Source organism: Megalobrama amblycephala, linkage group LG16, assembly GCF_018812025.1.
Source record: "Megalobrama amblycephala isolate DHTTF-2021 linkage group LG16, ASM1881202v1, whole genome shotgun sequence".
Lineage (NCBI taxonomy): Eukaryota > Metazoa > Chordata > Actinopteri > Cypriniformes > Xenocyprididae > Megalobrama > Megalobrama amblycephala.
This window is the reverse complement of record NC_063059.1, coordinates 40,336,470-40,355,215: the sequence shown is the minus strand read 5'-3', so window position 1 is coordinate 40,355,215 and position 18,746 is coordinate 40,336,470. Positions and strand designations below refer to the sequence as shown.

Here is an 18,746-nt window from a genome sequence, read left to right as displayed (position 1 = left end):
GGGACTCAACAATCCTTCATTACTAGTTCTAAGTGACTATCAATCTGTGGCAGAAGGAAGTAGTTCTCCACAAAAGAGTGTTTTAAAGACACTCTGTTGTTCTTATTTACACACTTGTGCTGTAGGTAATCAAAGCGTGCTGATCTTGACGATAACTTTTGTAACTTTAATAAGGATTAATCTAAATTTTATTTATATAAAGAAAACTATGCCATTACTTTACATTTGATTTCAATTTATGAACATTTATTTGTGCTATTGCTAATTTGCTTATCTTTTCTTATTGTAATACTGGCTGTTTATTACTTGTCTTTATTTTAGTCTAGTTTATTAGACTAGTCTCTAGGCTGCTGATTTTTGTTCATGATATTCAGCTGCAACAGAATGTTTTGCAAAAAGAATTAATATGTTTGAAATCTAAATGTCTGACTTTTACCATTTTAGAATCTAAACTGGGAATCTACAAGAATCGGAATCCATAAGAAGAATCGTAACTGGATTCGGAATCACTAAATTTCAAATGATACCCAACCCTACTGGGAGGTTTAACATAATATGACAATATTCTATCCTTATTGGTTGCACAAAGCAATGAATACGCAGCATAACCCGTTTCATGGATGAATGACTTGTATGAGCTCTTTGTCAATCGCAGGGGAAGAAAACTTAGTGTGTTGAAGTACAGAGAGATGTGTGTTTATTTACCACTTCCGTGTGTGTGTGTGTGTGTGTGTGTGTGTGCTCACCCCGTATCTCTCCGCCACCACGCTCTCCACGCTGCGCTGTTCTCTGTCGGCCTGCTCTTTCATCCTCTGATACGACTTCCTGAGCCAGCTCACCCCTCCATCATTCACCACTCCAGCTGAGGCAGAGAGAAATCTGTGTGAAACATCTGTGAAATAAACACTTCCCGCTCAGCATGTACAGAGCGCAGATAAGAGCGACTGCACTGTCAGCTTATAGTCAACATGAAACGGCCCATTCTAATAACGTGACAAATTTCAGAATGAAACAGTGTACTGAAATGACGAAAAGAAAATGCAGGGAATCAATCATGAAAAATGAAAGAGGACGAGAGCAGCTGGTTGGCTTTAAACTGTCTCTCCGAGAGTCACAGCCAACAAAGCTTTTAGCAACTTGGGTTATATTATTAATAATTTCACGTAGCTTGATTTTTGACTTAAAGTTTGGTCCAAATTGCAGCTTATTTTGGCCGAAAACAGACCAGTTAGAAATCAAAAACTTATCTGATCAACATGTAACAGGGTTATTATCGTTAACTAACCCTTTAAAAAGCATTTTAATAGAAATAAAGCTGAAATAAAATATAAATACATGTTTGCATTATCTTTTTATTCTTTTAATTCCTTTTCTTTTATGTATCATCTTGTTATTTCTGACTTTTCATGCATTTTAAATATTGCTGTCGGGTTGAAAGAGCTGGGAGAATTAGGAAGAAAGCATTTTTGATTAGGTTAAAATTTGGTAAATTTGGATAAGGTCACAAACCATGGGGAAATTTGAGCTATGGTGAGCCATGGTTAAGACATCTCTGGATTACAGTCAGGACACTTTCCAAAGGGGAAATTTGAACTGCGTTGCATAGATAAGATATCTCCGGAAGGAGGATTAGGGCTGTGTGGCACGGTTTAAGGTGTCTTGGCAAAAGGGGAGATTGAAACTTTGTTTATCAGTTTGAAGTGCCTTAACAGGTAGCGGTCCTGTTGTGTGAGGAAGATCCATTCAGATCTGCTCTGATGGATAGATCCGTTTAGATCCACTCTGACGGACGACAACAACAACAACAACAAAAAACTCCCTAAGACTTCCTAACTCTTCCATCCAGATGGCAAAATTCTCTGTTTTTACTGTTATTTCTATTCCTTGTGTTCTATTTCTATTATTCTTCTTTATGTAAAGCACTTTGAATTACCATTGTGTATGAAATGTGCTATACAAATAAAATTGCCTTGCCTTGCCTTGGCAATAAACTGAAATAAGGTTAAGTTGAATAAATAAAAACTAAAACTAAACTAAAACAGAAATAAAAATAAATTAAACTAAATGGCAATTTAAAAAAACTAATAAAAATAAATCACAAAAGCACATAAAAAATGACTAAAAATTAAACTAAAATTAACATTGAAATCAAAAAATCAAAAAATAAACCAAATTCAAAATATTAATGAAACTTAAAAAAAAATAAAATAAATAAAAGTAAACAAATCAATATGCTTTTTATGTGACATAAAATATAAAAATAAACAAACATTTTTTATGTATAAACATAAAAATTGTACACAAACAGAGCTTGGAAAGATGGGTTTTTATGGCATTACAGACATCTAAATGTTGTAAAGAGCATCTAAAAATAAAACAAAAATGTCAAAGGTCATAGCTGAACTGCTCTACACTGAATAAATTTGGTGTAAGATTTACTCTCAGAAATTGCTAGAAAATTTCACAAATAATTGCAAAGAAACTGCAAGTAACACATTGAATTAAATATGAAATTTTCAAGTAGAAAAACTGAAATAATATTTTCTTGTATAAAGTAAATCTAATAAAAAAATCAGTTTTTACAGTGACTTTTTAATTGAATTTTATACAAAGTGTACCACCTGCAGCTGTGATGAAAATAATCTGTCGTATCAAATTTATTTAGGGCCTCTTTTAAATGTTGAATTAATTGAATGACTGGCATATGAGCGCCAAAACGTGCCGATGCTCTTCAGTTGGCATATGCATAAAAACATTTTCACGTCAGCTTCTGCCTTTATTAAACCCTGATATCATTTTTGATGCAGGAGAAAATCCATGGTATTTAGGATCAAATCTAATCATACGAGCATTTTATAAAAGAGGCCCCTTGTTTCGGCATTCACCTTTTCTAACCGCAGTACTGGAGGTGTCCTCTGGGGGCAGACCACTTCCTCCATCCTTCCAGTAAGGGTTCAACTCCAACTTGTGTAGACCAGCCTGAGAGACACACGATAAACACAAAAACACACACTCCTCAAACAACAAAAACACTTTATACAGGAGTTTAACATCAAGGATTTTTAAAAAATGTTTTTTTCTGAAGAATCATGTGACGCTAAAGACTGGAGTAATGATGCTGAAAACTCAGCTTTGATCACAGGAATAAATTACATTTTAAACCATCACTCACCTGTTCAATAGACTTTGCTTTCTCCCTCTCCGCCTCTTTCTCTGCTTCTTTCTGCGCTCGTTTCTCCGCCACGGAGGTCGTCTTCATCGCCAGGAAGTCAAAGGTCATCCATTCGTCTCTCTAGGAAACGTCAAACGGACAAAGACGAATTAAACTTGGAATATTGCATAAAACATTTGCAAATAAAGCACAATTTCCATCCCACGCGTTTAAGAGAACAAAATCTTTCTAGGAAACTGACAAAAAGTAAAGAAAGTAATAAAAAAGTCGCTGCATCCGGGGAAGCCTGTGACTTCCTTCCAACATAATAAATTACTTGTGCCTCAGACAAAATGCAATAACAAACACCTAATGTTTCATGTGAGACAGTTCTGGCAGGTAATTATACCAGCTCATTCTGATGACAGACTTTAGCTCAGGCATTTCAGAATGACTACAACAATATTTTAGATGCAATAAGATTGGTCTGCTGGTTACGTCACGTTAGTGTCTTGTTCTGTTGATTCTATAGTTTTTATTGTGACTATTTGCCCATTTGAGTTCTTGTTTATTATAAGTTATCATCTTTGTGATTAGTTCACACCTGTTCCCTGTTCCATTGATTATCATTCCTTGGGTATTTAAGCCCTCAGTTTTCCTCTGTTCCTTGTGTTAAAGTTGATTTGTATTGTGTTTGGTAAATCTCGGTGTTCTATTCATTCATCCTGTCACGCATCTTTCTCATAATTTGACTATGTTATATATTAAGGCAAAGTCACTCAGTGTTATTTTAGTATCCTTGAGATAATATAGTTTTTATTAGGGCTGCAAGTTTAACGCGTTAATTACATTAATTAATTACAGAAAAAAATAGCACGTTAAAATTTAACGCATTTAACGCACTTGCCCCGCCCCCAGACCTACATAGGTCATCTGACATTTCATACAGTTCACTGTGTGATATATACTGTAGAATGCAGTTAGAAAGTTTATAAAATTCAAGATATTAAAGGCGACCGATTTGAACCCTTTGAAGTGTACGACAACACCGGTAAGATCAGAGCGTTCACTGCTAAATTTAAACGTGCTTCTCAAAGAAAATGATTCCTAAAACATCAGCTGACCATATGTTTACTTTCAATTTCATATTTCCATATGGATAAAAAAATATTAAGATATATTTCACCCAAAAATTTAAATTCAGTCATCATTTACTCAACCTGTGTGATAAATTCTGTTGAATCAAATAAAATATTTCTTTCTGAATCTACTTTTTAATGTCTATTTGACACTTTACACAATAATGACTTCAAATGATCTTTTAGGGATAATTTCTAAACCAAATTTGATGTACAATAAATTTGCAATTAATTCGCTTAATTAATTGCCACATCATGTAATTAATTAATTTTAAAAATTTAAATCGCTTCCAAACTCTATTTTATTTATTTTTATTTTTTTCCGGTTTCATTTTAGTTTTTTTAAAGTTTCAGTCATTTTGTTTTAGTAATGTTTTGGACATTTTTATGAAATATGACTAAATGAAAATATGAAATCTTGCCTTGGCAACTAGCTGAAATATAGCAAGTTTAAGTTTTTGTATGTTTTATTTGATTAAGGTTGCTGTTTGTTACTTAAAATAACAAGAACATGTTTTTAACGTTTGATCCAGCAATTTATATAGTAAATGTTCATGTCTTCTTACAGAATAAAAAAATGATCAATCAAGCACATAAGTATTTTATGCACATTTTAAGATTTTATGCATTTTTTAACGCAATAACCCAAAATTCTCATAAAATATTAAGACAGAAACAACTAATGAGATGCATCTTAAAAAGATTCACATCAATAATGTTTTTTTTTTTCTAAGGCACGTTTTAAGGCCAATTCCTGGCTTAATCTAAGCCCTGTCTGTGAAACCAGGCCTATATCTATTTTTTGCTGCTAAAAACAAACATTCTGGGCTGGGTTTCCCAATAACGATGTATCTTAGCTCTTAAGAGCACTTTCTACGTGCGAGGTTAGAACGTTCGCAGCAATTCCACGTGCGTTTCCCAAAAATGCCCTTAACATGAACGCACGAACGCGTTCTACGTGCTACTTAAGAGTCGCTGTCCGTTTCTCAAGTGCTGAATATTACCTTATAAAATCGTATCCTTTAACGTTTAACCTAATAATCGTCACCTGATGTGGTTTAGAATAAATAAATAAATAAATAAATATAGATACCTTTCAAAAAGATTAAATTAATGTTCTTCTGGAGGAGGTAGAGCTAAACAAAGATATATATATATATATATATATATACACACACACACACACACACAGTCAAACCACAATTTATTCAGACACCTTGAACATTTCATTCATTATTAAAGATTATTCACTATAGTTTTTTTTTTTTTTAATGGTAGTAAAATATGACAAGATCTTAAATAACACTTTAGCAAAACATGGTCAGGTCAAAGTGTCTAAATAATTTTTGGTTCCAAATTTCTATAAATTTTGCTGGTAGTCCACTGTATGAAGAATTTTTGGACATAATATGCCACAGTTTACTTTATTTTGTCATTCTCACTTAACTATAGTGTCTATATTTAACTTAAATTAATTATAGTGTATATATATGTGTGTGTGTGTGTGTGTGTGTGAAATCAATCAAACTGTGATTCAGTGTTTTTGAAGTTAATATCTAAACTTGTTTATGTTTTAAAATTTAGTTTATAGTTGAAAAAAGTCAGTCACTTCAGAAACACTTGGAAGAACTCCTATAGTATTTCATAGAGCTTTAGGCCTTGGGTGGTAGGCCTATATAAAGCCTATATAAAGGGAATATAGGGTGACAGTAGTATAAATTATGTACTTCATCTAGCCAATTTCTACAGGTGTACAGACAAATTTTTTATTGCAGACATGTTTTATCAGCACTATTTATGACATCATGTGTATTTTTATTTTTTTTATTTTCTTCCCTTTTCTTTTCATATTGAACAACAAAGAGTATTTAAGAGGAATACAGTCAAAACCTTAGCTGTTATACACATTGCACTTGAATAAAGGTGTAATCTGCCGGTTGTCCTGTAGGTGACCTCATAACTCTATCTTCTTACGATGCACTTAGGACTTTACGATTACTCCAGAGCACTCGTAGATCTACGATCATTTTCAAGTGCTACTTAAGTTACGATGCTTTTGGGAAACAGACCTTAATATTAAGATCACTCGTACGATCGTTTTTACAATCAACTTAGGCTTACGATGCTTTTGGGAAATGCAGCCCTGGTGGGTGGAAAAGCATTTGTTTGTAATATGCATCACATTCTTGTAAAGATAACCGTTCGCATCTTCATCACATCACTGGATGCGCACACATCGCATCAGCTCTCACTGAAAACAAATGACTTCTGGTTGCTTTGCAAATGGCTGTCAGTGTGATGCCCCTTACGGCTCAGAGAGAGAGAAGAGAGAGCTCTTCAATTCCAGTAATAACAGTATTGAAGTTTCCACAAGTGGCTTTACTGTGTAGGACAACAATCACCCACTCTGACACACTCCTCTTGCTCTCTCTTATAATCTCAATGTCTTTCTGAAGACTGTGATTACAGACCACAGCAAGGACAGTAATCGGATCACGCTGAACTGCTGTATGATTAATACAAAGCAGCACTGGAGAACACAAGATTTAGGTACGAATAACTTTGAAAAGTGAAAGCGAAAAAAACTCTAATCACTCACGCGGCTTAGCATTCACATCTATAGTGTTAATTTTGATTAAGGTTTTTCTTAAAAAAAGAAATTTCGGGGGAAAAAAACAAAGATGCCTATCTGGAGCAAGTGGTGGTTTGTTGTTCTTACTTGGTTAGTACTGGCTGAGCTGGATGTGGGTGTGGCCTCATGCTCCGCCTTCCATGCCTTGTCTCCGCCCCCTGAAGAAAACGGGGCCTCCACCCACTCGTCCTCTGAGTCCTGAAAACAAATGGATCAACACAGGACAGAAATGGTTTTGTACACTACCACAGCTTGCAAAAGCAATAGAAATTTACTGCAACATTTTAGTCGTGCAACCTGAAATACCCAGAGAAAATAAATTGCTAAACACAGGATTAAATGTGAAAACATCCAAGCGCATACTTCAGAGCTGTCACAAGATGCATCTTCCTCTGCATTTTTCTCTTTCTTGGCTTTCTTCTTCTTCTCTTTCTTACTCTTTTTTGCTTTCTTTTCTTTTTTCTTTTTCTTGTTTTTCACTGAATGCTCCTGTGTGCAAAAAACAAACACAATATGTGAATCCGGTGTGGAGAGATATGAGAAACTGACATGAAATCTCACCATGTATTGCTAAAGACAACATGAAACTTCTTTTGTAGCATTTTAACTTCTACAATATGATACAATATGTATTCACAGCAATATCAAAATAAGTCGGGATTTGACTTTATGAACCAGGATTTGATTGAATTGTGAAATTTAAGGCCAATAGGATTTTTCTCTGTCTGTGTGGTGTTGGTCAAATCAGATATTATATTATTAATTCAAAATGTAAGGGTCAGTAAGCTATTTTAAGAAATGAATACTTACATTCAGTAAGAATGCATTAAATTTACCAAAAGTGGCAGCAAAAGCATTAATAATGTGCCAAAAGAGTTATATTTCAAATAAATGCTGTTCTTTTGAACTTAAAAAAAGAATCCTGAAAAAAAATGATCAGTTTCCACAAAATATGAAGCATCACAACAGTTTTCAACATTGATAATAATCAGAAATGTTTCTTGATCATCAAATCATCATATCAGAATGATTTCATGTGACACTGAAGACTGGAGTAATAATGCTGAAAATTCAGCTTTGATCACAGGAATAAATTACATTTTAAAAAAAATTAAAAAACAAAACTGGAATTTGAAATAGTAATAATATTTCAGTTTTTACTGTATTTTTAATCAAATCTTGGTGAGCAGAAGAGACTTCATTCAAAAACATTTTTAAAACCTTACCGACCTGAAGTTATTTTATGAATCATCCTTAATAAAAAAACATTTCTTGTCATCTTTAATGAGTTTGACCTCTGACCTGGCCTATCTGCTGCAGTCGCAGGTCAACATCCGGAAGCATCCAGGTGTCTTCCCCCCTGGCCTTCCTCTCAGCCTTCCTCCTCTCCTCTTTCTCATGCTTCTCTTTAGCCTACAGAGAGAGAACGAAACAGGAGAAGTGGTGATTTCGGAAAGGAGATAAGGATTACATGCCGTTTAAATTCTAATTACATATTTGCCTGCTGCATCCGTCCGCTACACGTGTGCTGGAGTGATAAAGGTTTGTCAGGTCGTTTCCTGTCGTAATGTGTGCACAGAGAAAGCCTAACACAGCTGGCAGAGTGTGATGCACTGATCATGGTTTTTCATGGCCAATTCTAATACCGGTTGCTGATTTTAGTTCTTTAAGCAAATATATAACAGGCCAAACTGGCCTTAAACAACATCGTTGTCATGTAAACACACCCTTAAAGCAAAAACAGAACAGTCTGACTTTAGATTTATGAAATTATGCTACATAAGACAACTGCACAAAACAAAAACAGCAGGCGGACTAAATGAAAATGCAAATTCATTCTACGCCAGTAGGTGGCGATTAAAGAGCAGCAGTGGTTTCTTTGAGTACACAAATCACACAAATCTGCGCTTATAAACACTACTTTATACAAAGGGAAGAGAAAATGCCATCAAAACTTTTCTGAAGAAAGATACATTCATATAAACCTCCACCCCTAATTCAATATTTATAATTTTCTTGAAATATTTCAAGCATCACAAAGAGTATTTTCTCTGTTCTTCTCTTTGCCTCTATTTTCAGTGTGTCCTGTCTGTTTACAGACTTCGTAATTTTTCCACACAAATTACATATTGGGAAATCATTGCAATGCAGTTTGTGTGCAAGTCCGGAACAGAGATCGGAGAAAATAAAATTAAAAAATCTTTCCAATTTACGACCAGTGCACCTCTAGATAACACAGACACAGTATGTGTACTGAGATCTAAAACACATCAACAGCTATGTTTGGAATAGCATACTACTCGCACTATTTCTTTTGATCAAATGTGCAGTATGCCAAAAATACAACATAAGTATATTTATTTCTGAGATGACCTCACTGGATTAAACATACACATAGTGAGGTCATCTGAACAATCTTAAAAGAATATGTTCTATTTTGACATCAATGGTTCCATGAAGAACCTTTAACATCCATGGAATCTTTCCATTCCACAAAAGGTTCTTTATAGTGGAAAAGAATTCTGTGTTCTTCACACTAAGAAAGAATGTTCTTTTTGGAATGTTCACTGAAAGTTCTTTGGGGAACCAAAAATGGTTCTTCTATTGCCTCACTGCAAAAAAGCCCTTTTGGAATCTTTTATTTTTATTATTTAAGAGTGTACTATTGTTTGAAACATAGCAATGTACAGTATATTGCATACAGTTGCACATCATATATTAAGAAAGTAGTGAATGTGTCATATGCTATCATTTCAGACTGACAGTCAAATAAATATCTGTCAATGATATCGTCAAAATCAATGAGTTTTAAAAGTTTTAGTTAACAAAACAAACCAGAGGAGGAAATAATGTTGAATTACACTGCAGCAAGTAAAATAAATTTTAAAGGACAGAAAATAAATCAAATGGATCTAAAGAGAGCAGCTGCCTGTGTCTGTTATCAGGTGAGGACAGAGTTTACCATCAGCGGCCTGTTAAACAGCGATGTTTATATTCACCTGCTAATCGTCATTACACCTCAGGAGGAAACACATACACCCTGACATTATCCAGAGAGAGGAAGCTCTAATTTATAGGGTTTTACCTGCACTGAACATTTTCAGATGATCGCAAATTTTAATGCAAATTTAAAGGTGATGCATCTAGAACAGAACTTACTGTAAAAAGGAGGAAAACACTTTTGTTGATACTCAAAGCCCTTCTTCTACTGTTGTACGCTTTTCATAATAGCTTATATCATATAAACATAAATTGCAAATACGCTATTATGTCTATTATTAATTAATCACAACTATTTTATCATCCAAATTTGCACTAAGAGGACAAATCTTGACTGCAAATGCACTAGCGCCCCCTGAAGGTAGTTTAATGTCAGTTCAGCTCAGAACCAACCAGTGACTGAAGCAGGCAGATTAAAGGGTTAGTTCACCCAAAAATGAAATTTCTGTCATTAATTACTCGCCCTCATGTCGTTCCACACCCATAAGACCTTCGTTCATCTTCAGAACACAAATCAAGATCCATTAATGTACTGAAAACATATTTGAAACAGTTCATGTGAGTTCAGTGGTTCTACCTTAATATTATAAGGCAATGAGAATACTTTTTGTGCGCCAAAAACAAAATAACGACTTTTTTTAACAATATAGTGATGGGCCGATTTCAAAACACTGCTTCAGGAAGATTTGAGCACAATGAATCAGTGTATCGAATCAACTGTTCGGATCGCGCGTCAAACCGCCAAACTGCTGAAATCACGTGACTTTGGCGCTCCGAACAGCAGATTCGATACACTGATTCATTTGTGCTCCGAATCTTCCTGAAGCAGTGTTTTGAAATTGGCCATCACTATATAAGTCGTTATTTTGTTTTTTTGGCGCACCAAAAACATTCTTGTGGCTTTATAATATTAATATTGAACCACTGAACTCACATGAACTGATTTAAATATGTTTTTAGTACATTAATGGATCTTGAGAGAGGAAATGTCATTGCTGGTTATGCAGGCCTCACTGAGCCTTCGGATTTCATCAAAAATATCTTAATTTATGTTCTTTAGATTAATGAAGGTCTTACGGGTGTGGAACGACATGAGGGTGAGTAATTAATGACATTATTTTCATTTTTGGGAAACTAACCCTTTAATGACACTTGCTTTAATATTAAATCTGAGATCACCAAATGTGCCTAATAAATGAAATAAATCTATTACAATCATGTATGAATGAAGCATCTACTACACAAATACTGACTCCCAGTAGATGTACATAATTAATGTAGCAAAATATTGGCAAAAATGATACATAAATCAGCTCAGATGTTGAGGGATCATGTCTGAAACCAGCTTTAAGACATTTGGACACAAAACAAAAAAAGCAAGAAAAAAGACATACATAATAAAACGATATATTGATTAAAGTGGAATGTAAACAGATCTGTTAAATACAACAATCGCTTCTAATTCTTCTAAGTCTTCTAGTCTTAATCTGACTGAATCGATCATTAGACGTGAGATTAAAGTGTTTATTTGTTTTACCTGCTGTAAAACGTGCTCTCTTTCTTCTCTTTTGGACTCTTTTCTAGATTTAATGCTGTTTGCGCTCTCAAAACTCACACCGTACGCTGCCATGATGCTGCCGCAAACGCGGTCTCTCTACTGTCGTAAACATCTACCGTAATGCGACAGATGCTACTCGCTTGTTTCCCTGCAGGTGGCGCTGCCGCTGAATTCTCAAACCCTATCGAGCTGCATTCAAATCTCAGGACGTTTTTAGACATTTTAACCATATTACAATCATTTAAAACAAGGTTTGGGAACTATGTGAGATACGAACAAAATACATGCATTGTTAAAAAGCTTAAATCAAAAAATCAGGCGTAGTACGGTAGGTGTTCACGACAGTGGAGAGCATTAGCATTATGATGTGAGTTTAAATCGCAAAAGACATTAAATACACAAAATCCGGAGGGGAGACGAGAGAGAACAAATACTACAAACGGTAAAACAAATAAACACTTAAAACAAACGTTTAATTGCTGTGCATGTTGGAGCAACATCTGAGCTCTTACTATGTAACATTTGTCAGTTTCAGCTTAATTAATTATGCGTGTAAATGAATTATGCATATATGCATGAGATTAATTCATGCATTTATTATTATTATTATTATTATTATTATTCATGCGGAACTATCGCTCTTATCACTGGAACATCAAATAGCAATAGTATCTCTGGGATTTTGACTCTTTTGTGTTCAAATCTTTGCGTATATTATTAATTATTCAATTATAATTTAAGCCAAAGTATGCTCTTAAATGCAAAGAAAAATTGAGAAACTAAGACAAAAATACAAAGACTGTGTAATAATATTGGGAAATGAAACATGGGAAGTGTATTAACTTGTGTTATTTTTGACTTTGGCAGACAGGATCATATCTGAACTGTCATTATACAAGAGAGGAACAAACAAGCAGGAGAAACTCCAGGTGTAACAAGTGAAATATATGTAATATGTATACTATAGTAAAGACAGAGTTTGTTGAAGAGGAGATTGAAGACATGAGTGATCCAGAACCATGCAGAATGAAACATGAAGAGACTGAGGAAGAAATAGGTTGGTGTCCATTCTTGATTATATATTGTTGACGGTGGAGGAACATTAAGTAATGCGTAAAGTTGCATAATATGAGGTTTATCCTCAATGATCCAATAGCAGCCTTTAAATATGTGAGCAGAAGTTGTGTTGAAATGTTGTGAATTTCAGTGTATCATTCATTCTAACTTTTGCCTTACATAACAGTAAAAATATGTATCCATTGAAATACGATACTACGTAATCATGAATAACATATCGATATTTTATATGTAAATAACATTCAGAAACTGTATTTGGAATTAAAGGTGCAATATGTAAGATTTTTACAGTAAAATATCCAAAAACCACAAGGCCAGTGTTATATATTTTGTTCACTTGAGTACTTACAATATCCCAAATGTTTGCAACTATTTGTAAATCGTGAGAAAATTGCAATTTTAACCAAGGCTCCGGGACACATGAGGAGTCGCCTGTCAATGGCGTCATACCCGCGTTACCCTCGGTTTCCGGTTTTATTTTGTAGAAACCATGGAAACACCAAAGACGCTTTAATATTTACATGTTTTAATAGACAAGGGAACAACTGTTTTGATACGTTTATAGACAGAAAACTGATTATTGTTAAATAGCTCAACACGTTTAGTCTTATTGTTTAAATCTAATTTTCTTGATTTTTTGCGAGTACCATGCTTTACCATGCCTCAGAGAAAAACACTATTTTGTGAAGTAGCTAACATAGCATAATCAGATGCAGCTTTATTTTTAGTAACAGTAATACAGCATTTTCTCCATCATACAATACGCTTTAAAATTAATTGCATGCCATTTATCAACACAAGCCATCCAGCATTTAATATGATATTGTAAAATCGATCTATCTTACTGCAGTGTGTAACAGTGTCTCACAGCAGCCGCCGAGCGAACGCACAGAGTAATGTTATAACATCATTTTCAACATACTCAAATGTATCTAATATGATAAACAGAGCTGCGTTACCTCATACTCATGACCGGAAAAGCAGAAGCGGTGCTGGCGACTGTGTCATAATAAAAGTCCCGCTGCTCGTGAGGCGTGTGTTGATCAATCGCTCCAGCTCCTCGTTCAGCTCCACAACACTCGCTCCTGCTCTGCTTCATACTACAGTAACGTTAATAATCACATCCATGAATATGATTTCTTCCCGAGTCCAATCCCCATTGTTTCCATCAGCTGTGAGATGAAGACCACATGTCCCAAGATTCCACGCTCAAACTTGGCGTCATCAAGCTACGCCTTTGTTTTGAATAGGCCTCTAGCGACCTCTAGCGGACGTAAATCCTACATGCTGCACCTTTAATAAGGATCAATAAATAAACACTGATACAAAAAACAAGAAAATGACATTTATTTATTATGACTGATTTTATTTGACATGCACTACATGGAGTGATGCACACAGTGGCACGCTGTTTAGGACGGGTTCTTCTTGAAGAGTCGCTAACAATGTGATTTATTCACATAATTCTCTTTCTTTTAAAATGTAAATGTCAGCATTATCATATGTGTCTCAGGTAAAACAAGAGCTTATTGATGAATGAATTGATGAATTTTTGCTCGTTTCAGCCCGACGCAGTTATCATTTTCACATCCTGCACCACGTTGTTTAAATAGCAAATGCATTTGTGCACCCATGGTGCATTGTTGGCGTGTTGCTATTTTGAGGCAACTGAAATAGACTGTGCCATTGACCAACTGAAACCTGCTCTAAAGTCAATGGCGCAATATCTGTTTTGTTATTTAAAGAGTGCATTAGTAATATGCACCTATATGCTGATTGTTACACACACAGGGACGCGCAGCGATCATTAAAAATAAAATGATCACAATGTAAAAGGTTATTATTGTATGCATAAAGATTAAAATGCTTTGGTGGAATCCGGCTTTTCCTGTAGATGGTCTGCTCGCACTCTTTAACCTCGAGCACAAGCAGATCCGTTTCCTCACTAGAGAAATGTTCAGTTTTTCCACTTGCAAATTCCACCATGTAAATAGCAAATCCGCCATGGCGCGAGCGCAATAGGCTTTTAAAGGGAAAGGGAGATGAGACTCCGTTTGGTTTATTGCACGTTACGCCCAAAACACTCCCATGACTCATTAAGAGACTTTGGACAACCCTTTTAGACCATGCACCAGGTGCGCCGACCATTTTTACCGTCGTTAAACTATCAAAAATGGATTCAGACACGCGCCTAAGTGCACTTGCACCGTGTGCGCTTTAGACCATGCGCCGAGATTGTTAACATAGGGCCCTGTGAATGTGTGTTAGAAATCAGGAATGGTGAGCTTGGTACATTGTGCCTGGTCTTCAAACAAAAAATGAGTTTTCAGCTGACAAAGTTTAAATCCCATCTGCCTAGTGCGCTCCCCATAATATTTACGCATTAGGTCAGTAGGCGGAGAGTAGACGGCCTTTTATGTTTGTTTGAACACATTTGACCACATGAGCGTTTCCAATATCAAAACAATCCAATCAAATGCGTTTTCGACTACCTCTGTAAGTGATTGTAAGTGGACAATCTCAAAACGTTTCAGACCCCATTTACACCTGTGTTTAGCGTCATCCACTTGTGATCCGATCAACCAAAACACATCTTAATACCAGGTGTAAACAGGGCCTAAGTTTAATGGTGCACCGCAAAAATATTTAGTAGTGCATACGTTGTAGTTTTAATTCAGTTCACATATATTTGTATAGCGCTTTTCATGATACATATCGTTTTAAAGCAGCTTTACAGAGAATGCATGTCAACATTACAATTTAGAGAATGCAGTTTGCTAATAATGTAATAATTTAGGCAATTCATTTACAATCACTGTTAGCAGAAGCAATGAGCTCCTGGAAATAATCAATTACATATTAACAATAATTAGGATATATAGAAATTTGTGAATGTGCATGTTGATCCAGATGTTGAAGTCCTCGCAGGAGATGGCACCGTCTCTTCTAATTTTAGCACATCAAATACATGATACATTTGTTTATTGAACTGATTTATTATGGAATTATTTTGTGTGTGTTTATTGTAGACTTGACAGACATAAAAGAAGAAAGTGAAGAGCTGAATGAAGTGGAGGAGAAACATCCATATCAGGAAACTTTCATGACGTGTTCAGAGACCGAGGAGAACACCTCTCTGAACAAAACTCAAACAACCGAAGCCAAAAACTCCTTCACGTGCCCTCAGTGCGGAAAGAGCTTCACACGAAGAGACAGCCTTAAGGAACATCTAAGAATTCACACGGGAGAGAAACCTTTCAGCTGCCACCACTGCGAAAAAAGTTTCACGCGTAAAGAGAGCCTGAAGTATCACTTGCGAATTCACACCGGAGAGAAACCATACATGTGCCACCAGTGTGGAAAAAGTTTCACATTTAAAAACAACCTCAAAGTTCACGTGAGAATCCACTCCAGGGAGAAGCTGTTCATCTGCCCTCAGTGCGGAAAGGGCTTAACGTGTAAAAAAGGCCTTAAGGATCACATTAGGGTGCACACTGGAGAGAAACCTTTCAAATGCCATCACTGCGGAAAGACGTTCAAGTGGGCGCACAGCCTCAATAATCATTTGCACTCTCATTCTGGGTTGAAGCCTTTTAACTGCGTTCATTGTGGTGAAGGTTTTACTTCATCATCCATTCTGAAAAACCACCTGAAGGTTCACACAAACGAGAGGCCGTATGTGTGCTCCTTGTGCGGAAAGAGTTTTATATGGCCAGGCAATTTTAAAGAGCACCAGAAAAGACACACCGGAGAGAGAGATCATGTGTGCTTTGAGTGCGGCAAGACTTTTACCACAGCGAAACGATTGAAGGAGCACCAGAGAATTCATACGGGAGAAAAGCCATACAAGTGCTCGCATTGTGACAAGAGCTTCACTCAGTCTGGATCGCTGAAAGTTCATGAGCGAGTTCATACTGGAGAGAAGCCGTACCACTGCCCATCATGTGGGAGGAGTTTCTCTCAATTAACAAATCTTGTCACGCATATTAAAAAGCATTGCAAGAAATCATCAAAGTGAGAAGGTATTTTCATGTCCAAGTGGATTACGTGGGATGAACGACAGGTGTTTCTTCTAAGCCAGTTCTTACAGTGTAAATAAGGTCATTTTCATTAGAGATGCACCGATTGCAATTTTCTTGGCCGATTCCGATTTCCGATTTTTTGTTAGTGAGATCGGCTTGAATATAATTGAAGTATTGAGTATATATATATAAATAAATAAATATATAATTGACAACATACAAACAAAAATCTACTTTTCTTCAATGCAAAGTTTTATTTTCATTAAAAAAAACACACAAAAAAAACAAGTAAAAGTCCGTAATAAAATATAAACAGCTCATAGAAATGCAATAGAATAAAGAGAGCTATGAAACTAATTTTTTTGTGTTAACTGGGTTTCCATTCAGGTAAGAAATACTACAGAAATTAAAGTAATCAAATGTAAAATAACACATTCAGTATTATTTTACATTGGTTACCTTAATTTCTGTAGTCTCTATTGTAAATATTAATACAGATCAATTCTTACCATTAAAGTTATAAAACGTATTCAGTCAAGAGCAGAAAGTGATTTTCTTTGTCTTTTGTTCTTTGATTAACCTGACAGACAGCAGCAGGAATATTGGACTGCTGTCCCTTTAAGAGTTTATGAACGGTATTCAACGGACCCAATACTGTTACACACAACAAGGGTTCACTAACGATTCGAAACTAGTGATGGGAAGTTCGGATCATTTTACTGACTCGGACTTTTGAGTCTCTTTCAACAAAATGAACGAATCTTTTTTCGAGTCATTTCGTTCATTTCGTTCATTTTAGCAAAATGTAATTAAAATATTACGTGTAACTTCCCCAACACATACTTATGCAAACGTTGATCCCACTACAAACAATACAAAACTACAATGCTATAAGATTCAGAAATGATTAATTCATTACCTGGGTCTTCAGTTTATGACAAGCTGATTAAGCTCACCTCACCTCTTGTCTGACAAGTCTTCGGGTTTAAGTCATTCCTTAATGACGTGACAGGCAGTCCCATGCTAAACCAATGCAGTCCGAGCCGCAAAGAGAATTGATTAGTTCATTTCATGAGTCTTTCGGGTTTTTGAGTCGTTCCTTAAACACGTGACAGACCCATACACTAAGCCAATGCATTCTGAGCCGGAAAGAGAATTGATTATTATTAATGTTAGTTTAAAACATCAAGGTTATGATAACTTCAGCTTTAACAGTTGTAACACAAACTCAAACAAAACTGGAGAGTTAACGTTATTTACTAATAAATATAATGTGCTTGGGTCACACAGCATAGTGTATGGGTATTTCACGTGATTAAGGAACGACTCAAAAACCCGAAAGACTCATAAAAAGAACTAATCAATTCTCTTTCCGGCTCAGAATGCATTGGTAGCGTATGGGTCTGTCACGTGATTAAGGAACGACTCAAAACCCGAAAGACTCATGAAATGAACTAATCAATTGAATCATCAGGTGAACTACTACTAGCAGTACAGAACCTGTAGAATATTGCACATGCGCGACTGAACGAATCACCCCCCGAGACGACTCGTTCTTCCCGAGTCACATTAAAGATTCGTTCAAAATGAACGAATCGTTCAAGAACGACACATCACTAACTGACTGTGTTTATCTGAACACTCGCCAAGATTGCCTGTGCCGCTGGTTTTGACATACTTTTGTATGTATTTGACAGTTTGTTATGTATTAGACATTTTGGTACTTGTGACTCTGATTTCTGTCTCTGTTTGAGACGGAGCGTTCACTTATATAGATCAGTGGAGCGCGCGCTTTCGGTGTGAGCGCGAAACTGCGGGAATGACTAAAATTATGCGCAGTAAGCACTATTTAACCGGAGCGAATGAGACGAGTGAGAGAGAGGAGGCGCCCGCGCGGGTGTGTGTCACTGACTTCACCGTGACAGAGAAGAGAGCGAGAACGCGCATTTGACGTTATTGCCTGTGCCGCTGGTTACAAAAAAGATCGGCTCGGAATCGGTAAGAAGTCCGATCCCTGGCCGATCAATCGGTGCATCTCTAATTTTCATGAATACAAGGTTTGCTGACTGGGTTGTGCTTGCTTTATTAAAGGATTAGTTGACTTTTAAATAAAATTTTCCTGATAATTTACTCACCCCCATGTCATCCAAGATGTTCATGTCCTTCT

At 35.9% G+C, this 18,746-nt stretch overlaps 2 protein-coding genes across 2 annotated transcripts in view; one reads left to right on the top strand and one right to left on the bottom strand.

Annotated features, from left to right (window-relative positions):
• cwf19l2 (CWF19 like cell cycle control factor 2) overlaps positions 1 to 11,608 on the bottom strand; it is a 29,758-nt gene extending 18,150 nt beyond the window's left edge. Inside the window, exons 1-7 of the mRNA XM_048160968.1 lie at positions 11,460 to 11,608; positions 8,225 to 8,335; positions 7,286 to 7,411; positions 7,010 to 7,120; positions 3,173 to 3,292; positions 2,886 to 2,979; positions 747 to 862 (exon numbers count right to left, since the gene is read on the bottom strand). Of these exons, the coding sequence (XP_048016925.1) occupies positions 747 to 862; positions 2,886 to 2,979; positions 3,173 to 3,292; positions 7,010 to 7,120; positions 7,286 to 7,411; positions 8,225 to 8,335; positions 11,460 to 11,552 (771 nt within the window). The 5' untranslated portion in view covers positions 11,553 to 11,608. The remainder of the gene's footprint in view (positions 1 to 746; positions 863 to 2,885; positions 2,980 to 3,172; positions 3,293 to 7,009; positions 7,121 to 7,285; positions 7,412 to 8,224; positions 8,336 to 11,459) is intronic.
• Positions 11,609 to 11,645: 37 nt separating this feature from the next.
• LOC125248840 (gastrula zinc finger protein XlCGF8.2DB) lies at positions 11,646 to 16,872 on the top strand. The gene is made up of 3 exons (XM_048160969.1): positions 11,646 to 11,922; positions 12,348 to 12,537; positions 15,587 to 16,872. The coding sequence occupies exons 2-3, from the start codon at positions 12,435 to 12,437 to the stop codon at positions 16,573 to 16,575; spliced, it is 1,092 nt and encodes a 363-aa protein (XP_048016926.1). The 5' UTR covers positions 11,646 to 11,922; positions 12,348 to 12,434; the 3' UTR covers positions 16,576 to 16,872.
• The last annotated feature ends 1,874 nt before the right edge of the window (positions 16,873 to 18,746 follow it).

Excerpts from the sequence above, each read along its gene's own strand:
- LOC125248840 (XM_048160969.1), top strand. The coding sequence starts at position 12,435 with ATGTATACTATAGTAAAGACAGAGTTTGTTGAAGAGGAGATTGAAGAC. Across the intron at positions 12,538-15,586 it reads AGAGACTGAGGAAGAAATAG|ACTTGACAGACATAAAAGAA; the intron begins GTTGGTGTCCAT and ends TGTTTATTGTAG.